At 39.0% G+C, this 7,365-nt stretch overlaps 1 protein-coding gene across 1 annotated transcript; it reads left to right on the forward strand.

The window, feature by feature from the left end:
• Positions 1-4,019: 4,019 nt before the first annotated feature.
• On the forward strand, positions 4,020-7,365 carry LOC311183177 (serine protease inhibitor Kazal-type 7-like; the record flags this gene model as incomplete). The annotated part of the gene is made up of 4 exons (XM_084252482.1): positions 4,020-4,080; positions 4,857-4,882; positions 5,536-5,660; positions 7,320-7,365. 4 exons carry the CDS (start codon positions 4,020-4,022, stop codon positions 7,363-7,365), a joined length of 258 nt encoding a protein of 85 aa, XP_084108608.1.

Genomic DNA, 7,365 nt, shown 5'->3' on the forward strand with positions numbered 1-7,365 from the left:
GCAGCCCATACCTGATCCCCTGACCTCGCTTTTCCTCATATTTCTGAATCTACAGACTTCTGTCTCTTCCCATCTTTCATCTACTTATCTTTGGATACCTCTTGGTTTCATTATCTCAACTCCACCCCTGAGAAATGAAGTCTGGCCCTTTACTTACTAGGCACAGCCCTCATAAACAATTGCTCATATTTCCCACACTTATTAAGTCAATGTTTTGTCTGAACCTTGACCTCTAAAGTCATAATTGTTGACACTGTACATAGTCTGTCAGAACCTTCTGGACCACTTGACTCTATCCCAAGTCTAACATAGTCTTTTGGGTCCCCTACAAGTCTCTGATGTACCCAAGCTCTATCCATAAAATCACCTTTTTTCCATCTCTTGCTCAGTGTCATAATGTATTTGGGAGAAACACTCAGCATAGTACTGATTGGACCTTCTCAAGCCCCATGCTAATTTTGTCTAGTGAGCATTTTTATGTCCACCATTGTCTGTTGGACCTGCTCTACTGTGGCCTGTGCCAAATCTTATCCACCTTCCAAACCGACCCAATTCTTCCACTACAAAAGGTAACCCCACAACACAATAGCCAGAGACATCCTTTCAATGGTTCCATTTCACAATATCCCTGTCTCCACATTTATCTGCCCTTCCCAACCCCTGTGTCAGAGGGAATGGTGTTTCATCTTGTCTCCTAATCTTATTTCCTACACTTCTTTGATCAGCCACCCTCTACCATGTATCATCTTTGTCTTTTTCTTCTGCTTGACTTTAAAAAATATTCAGTCTATTCTAGATATTGCTGAAGGCTTAGCTTCTTCCATTGTCCTCCACTCAAACATTTAAAGAAATGTGTAATCCTATTCTACTTCATCTTATCACTTCATTGACCACTCTTCTTTGTGAAAATAGCACTTTCAAACTACAACATAGATGCTGCTTCTTGAAACATAATCACTTTTTATCAGTGTTTATTCTCTTCAAACTTTCATGGCAAACAATGAAATTTTTATAATTAACTTTCTTTATGAGAACACTCACTTGTCTTCTTTTCCATGACTTAACACAGAATCACTTCACCTTGACAATAGTTGCCTCCATTCATTGGCATCATAATTTTGGGAATATTACTAAATTCTGTGAGTTGGAACTTACTCATCAATGAAATTGGGGTAAATTGGAGTAATAAAAATTCCTTCCTCACTGAGCTGTCATGAAATCCCATTCTATATCACTAGTTACTTTAAATCAAACTCTAATTATGATCTTGGCATTTTGATACACATGCAAATATGCAAATATATGACATATAAAGTTAACATTATAATGTAATATAAAATATGCATAAATTCATTTAACACTCTGTGAGTAATTATTTCTGTTTCAGATGCAGAAACTAAAATATGTAGAGTTTAACCTATATACTCAAAGTCACATAGTCAATGTGGATTGGAAGAAAGACTTCAAATAAGATTCATGGATTCAATACTCATATGCTTAGCTACTAGATTATATTGCTTTACAAACAAATGTAAGAGTTGAAACATGCAATCCCATATCATTAGTTTGGGATCTTTTGTTGATGCTGTGTTTCAGAATGTAAAAATAAACATGACATGTAAGGACAAGTTTTCATACTTTTGTCCTTAAATCCAGCAGACAAGCAACAGCAATTTGGAAAACTGTATTTGGACAATACATTTTGCAAGCTAAGGACAGCACCCATAACAGAAACTCTTAGCTTGTCAATAATAATAACAATAATAATAACTACACGCATTGCACTTTGAGAACAGACTTTCATAAAAATAACTCGAAGTATATGAATTCTTTTTTTTTAATTTTTAAATAAATTTCATTTTTATATTCCCTGTACAATTGCAACCCCCTCATTTTGACCCCAATCCCTCCCCACTCCCCACCCTTCATAGAGTGTCTCTGGTTCATAGTTTTTGTTGATTTTGATTTTCACTTTCTTATAGTTATTCATTTTCCTGGTCCCTTATTTAAGTTTTCTATATTCTTGCTATGAGTGAGACCATCCGGTATTTTTCTTTTTCTTTCTGGCTTATTTCGCTGACTGGATTAAGAAGATGTGGTACATATACACCATGGAATATTACTCAGCATTCAAAAAAGATAAACACATGCCATTTGCAGCAACATGGATGGCGCTGGCAGGGATCAAGTATATGAATTCTACTGTGACTAACAGCAGATCTCATCAGGGATAAAATAAAGGTTCTGGGGTGGTCTTTGTATTGTTTACCAACTGCTGCAAGTTCTTTGCCTTCTGGTCTTCAAAAGATAAGGCAGAAATGTATTCCATATCCTTTCAATTTGGGCCAGGTCACATGACAGTGAGGGAAAATGACAATGGTGCTGCTTCTGGGCTGGAGTATTTAATTAGTGAAAAGGGAGATTCTCAGAAACACATGACCACTTCACCTTGACAATAAACACTATTCCAAATAGTGTCTTCTGGGATTGAGTGAGGGCAATGCGGCACCATCAGTGACCCCCACGCACATAGACCTTGAGCAAGAAATAAATTTGTATATTTTTTATTTATTTTCATTAACTAATTAACTTGTTTATTTGTTCTTTATCGAGGCACCCTTGACTTACAACACTGCATGTTTTAGGAGCACAGATTCATGCTTTGTCAAATGTGTGGCACCACACTACACCCACCACCAACACATTATTAACCCTCCACCACAGTCCAGACACCCCTTGACCGTCTACTCCCACTCCTCCTGGCCCTCTGGTAGCCTCCATTCTGCAGTCAAAATTCAAGGGTTTGTTTTGACTGTCAATTTTGTTTCTTTATATACCACATGAGTAATAAAACCATCTGGTTTTTATCATTTGTCTTTCTCCTTCTGACTTATTTCACTTAGCATAATCCCCTCCAATTCCTTCCATGTTGTCAAAAATGGTGAAATTTCATCCTTTTTTTAAAAAAAATAACTGAGTAGAACACATACAGCCACTGACACATGGGCCATCATCACTTATTGGCAGGGAAGTGCAAATTAAAACCACGAGAGACCACCTCATACCTGTGAGAATGGTCTATATCAAAAAGACTGGAAACATTAAGTGTTGGTGACAGTGTGGAGATAAAAGGCACCCCTCCCACCCAGTTGGCAGATATAGAAATTGATGCAGCCTTCATATAAAACGGTATGGAAGTTCTTCAAAATATTAAAAATATATCCATCATATGACCAGTTCTACTTCTAGATATCTATCCAAAGAATATGAAAACACTAATTCAAAAAGTTACATGTACCTCATGCTCACTGCAGCACTGTTTACAATAGCCAAGCTATGGAAACAACTTAAGAACCCACTGAGAGATGACTGGCTAGAAAAGACAAGATGTGGCATATAAATTTTTATTGCTTTGAGTCACAGGAATCTTGAGGTTAAATGTAACCACAACATAACCAGATCTTCCTGACCAATTCAGGCTCACAGCATATAAATAAACCCAAGATCATAGAGCTGAAAAATGTCAATACTCTTCTCCGTTCCTTCCTGTAAGTCCCATCTTGCTTCAAAGGTTTATTTCCTCAAAAACAAAGCCATATTTCACTAGGAGCCAAAATATAAACAAATATAAAACAGGTACAGTCTGTTGAACTTGGGTTTATTGCCATCTATTTTGGTGAGATTGAAGAAGTTTACAAATCTCACTTATTTCATAACTATACTGAACAGCCCTAATTTCTTCTCTACTTTATGAAGTTTAGAAGTTCAAGTAACAGGGCTCACCTCCAACAGAAAAATACTTCTCACCTCAAATAATAAACCTGTTGATCAAATAAGAACAATAATAAAGTGGCAAGGCTGGCAACACCGCCCAGGGTGTGACTTTGTGCTTTTTGAGCCTGTGGATGAGCTCACAGGGAAGGCGGAGAGACCAAGCACTGCCATATAAATGTGTCCTTTTCTAGGGCATGTCTGCTGTGGCTGTCCTGAGCAGTCCATGCACTTGGGCCGTCTACACCATGAAGTTCATTGGGGGTCTCCTTCTGCTCTGCACAGTGGCCCATTTCTGCAGCAGCTCAGGTGAGTTCAGGATAGACAGTGTCCTGTCCAGCTGTTAAACTTGTTTTCCCGCAGAGAAACTGTTTCTGAGATGTGAGCATTTGAGAGAAATGTCTGATGCTCTGAACTTACAGTTTGGTCTGTAATAGAAGCCTGTCTATGGCCTAGGGAGGGAGAGAGCATGTCCCAGTGGGAGTGGAAGGACTTCAGTCCAGTGGTGTCCTTTTCAAAAATTTTTATTTCCATTCATGGATCAAAAAAATGAACTCTTTTTTTTTTTAAGTCTGCCATTTCATAAGGACACAGGAGTTGTCAGTGTCATTAGTTACCATTCGTCCTCAAAAAGATGTAGAAAAACTTGGATGTCTATAGTAGAAAATTACTTAAATAAGATGCTAAAATCTTGAAGGCAGCCCCTTCCATTTCTTCATAACAGTAAGGAGGAAGAGAATATCAGATATGGGGCGTCAGGATGGTAGGCATTCTGACTGTGAAATTTCCTGTTGCTCTCTGATTTTGAAACATTGTCAAAAACATGATAAGCTCCAGAAAACATCCTGTGGTCAATAAAGGGGAAATTTGGGTAACGCGCTTGCCTGAACCAAGGCTCACTCCACCAATTTGACATTCTCAGCAAACAGCTGGTGTTTTGTCTAATGACAGGATGTATGTGGAGATCCACTGACAGAGGTGGCAGAGGGTCTCACCTTACAGGACCTAATTTATAGAAATTTTATTTAATGAAATTTCAAGATTTGCCTTAATTTTTAACATTTCCATCTGTATCTCTCTTTCAGAAGTTAGTAGTCTACCTTTAAAAACAGTGAGTATATTGAATTACATTTTAATTTCAATTTCTATTGAGTGACATTTAACAAATACTTGTAAATATATATATGTAGGATTAACATAGTATGTTTGGGTGGGGCTGAAAGAGAGAGAGACACACACACACAGATAGAGAAATTGCATCTGTTTTATGAAAGGCAGTTAAAGAAATATAACATATAAATAAATGACCATAGTTTAAAAAAAAATCCAGAGTTAAAGGAGAGAGAAATGACTTTCAACTAAGATGCTGTGATGTCTTCTTGGAAAGGACAACGTGTTATACAAGTTGTTTCTTTTTAAGCCTTGATTTCCTCCTATAAATAGAAGGAGCTGTCCTATTCATTTGTTCTGAAGATTAAACAAAGAAAAATGATGCAAGATTGAATTTCAATGCCTGGCATAGACATTATACTAGACTATATACTAGTTAATAACTAGCATACTAGTTATACCAGACTATTATACTAGTAATAATACAAGTTGGACTAGTAGTACTAGCATTTGTAGTGGTTATATGATTACTAATAGAAGTGGCCACAGCAGCATCGGAAGATTTGAATTAGCACTTTTGCTTGTTACCCAAGAGGTCATGGTATCTGAGCATGGAGGGGCAGGAGAAAAGAGCAACATTCTTTTGTGTCACAGTTGGACTGCAGCATCTATAAGAAGTACCCAGTGGTGGCCATCCCTTGTCCCATCACATACCTGCCTGTATGTGGCTCTGACTACATCACCTACGGAAATGAATGCCACTTGTGTATTGAGAACCTGTGAGTAGCTCTTGGGAAGGAAAAAGAATTGGGGCCAGTGTCCTTCCTGCAAACCTCCTCTTTCCACGAGCCTGCTTAACTCTCCCTAAGCTGTACCTATTCTGAGAAGCAGTTGGAGGAGATGGAAAATTGACTTCCTCACAGTTAGACTAAGGTTGGGCCAGCTGCTTTGCCAGCTTGGACTCCATCACAGAACCCCCAATTCCTGTCTGTCAATTGAGGGAGTGCAATGAGACACAATCTTTAAAATTGCTGTACCCAGAGCTCTGACAGGGCAAGACAGGAGTCACCAAATGGATTAAAGCAATCATTTGATATGGTCTCCCATCCCAAGTTCAATTTTTAATTTTTTTAAAGATTTATTTATTTATTTATTTATACAAGCACTGGGTACAGTCAGAAGCGTGAGAGGGTGAGAGAATTCACCAGAGCCAGAGTGGGGAGCAGAACAGGCAGATTGATGAAGTACACTGCTGAGAGGAGCAGCGGGCGCTGCAGGAGAGGTCTGCGCGCCATGGGGGACCCTTGCCAGAGGCCGGGATTCGAACCAGTGCTGCAGAGGCTGCAGGCAGCTTCGCAGCCCAGAGCTCAACTGCTGCGCCACCGGGGAGGCCCCAATTTTTATTTTTTAAGAGAAATTCCATACACTATCTTGTTTAAAGGAAGGTTCCTGAATTCCACACCAAAAACGAATTGAAAACTACTATCCTACATGACTTCTAAGAGATTTAGAAGCCATCATACAATTTGATCCTTGGACAAATTATGGCTAGAAGCTTTTTACTCTTCTAAATCTCCTAGTGGCTCTAGATGTCTGCAGTCTTAGGGCAATAATGGAGAAAAGATCACCACACATTTTTCACTTTTATCTAAAAGAGGAGGATGCAAGCTCTCAATTCTCAGACTAGTATCCCATGTCATGTTTCACTCAAGTATTTTGTTTGGCCCACAGTGTGTTTAAAGACACTCTAACGAGACAGATGTCACTTCTTTGGTGCAGGACTGGCAATTTAGCACTTCCTTTCTTATACTAAATTCTCATTCATATTGTTAATTCACTTTTAGGCCACTGCTCTCAGATGTTAGGCTTTTTGATTTAGTGATTATTTTAGCAAGTTAGAAATATCAAGATAGGCCCAAGGCCCAGAAAGATATGTCTACATATTTATTCCTGTGCAGGAACTTTTATTTCACAAAAGGAAAGGTTATTTTACATGCTCACACATGTGGACCTTGACCTAGATAGAATCTAGTTGATGTTCAAGGACACCAAAGGGGACACGTGGTGGAAGTTCTCCCTAAAGCAGGATCCATCCCTATAGCAGAGCCTCATTGCAGGCTCTCCTGACCAAGCAAAGCTGAAGGCCAGGCCACCTCAACTGCCCTGGTCAGAAATCCTCCTTCTTTGTTGTTTGAAGACACTGGGTGATCAGTCCAGGCTCTGGCAGCAGTGGAAGCAGTGAGTGGGTGAGAAGTATCACTGGACAGGAAAGCGTGCTACTATCTCTACTAGAAATTGCCTGTGACAGGACCTACTTTTGGGGGACTCAGTTTCCTCATTTGTAAAATGAGGTCCTGCCTCATAATCTCTGTAGTTCCTTTCAGTCTATGAGATGTCCTCTTGTGTTCATGAATCTTGCTAACTGTGTCTCCCCACAGGAAAAGTAATGGAAAGGTTCAGCTTCTTCATGAAGGAAAATGTTAA

Source organism: Talpa europaea (genome assembly GCF_964194135.1).
Source record: "Talpa europaea genome assembly, chromosome: 13".
In the NCBI taxonomy this organism is placed as follows: Eukaryota; Metazoa; Chordata; class Mammalia; order Eulipotyphla; family Talpidae; genus Talpa; species Talpa europaea.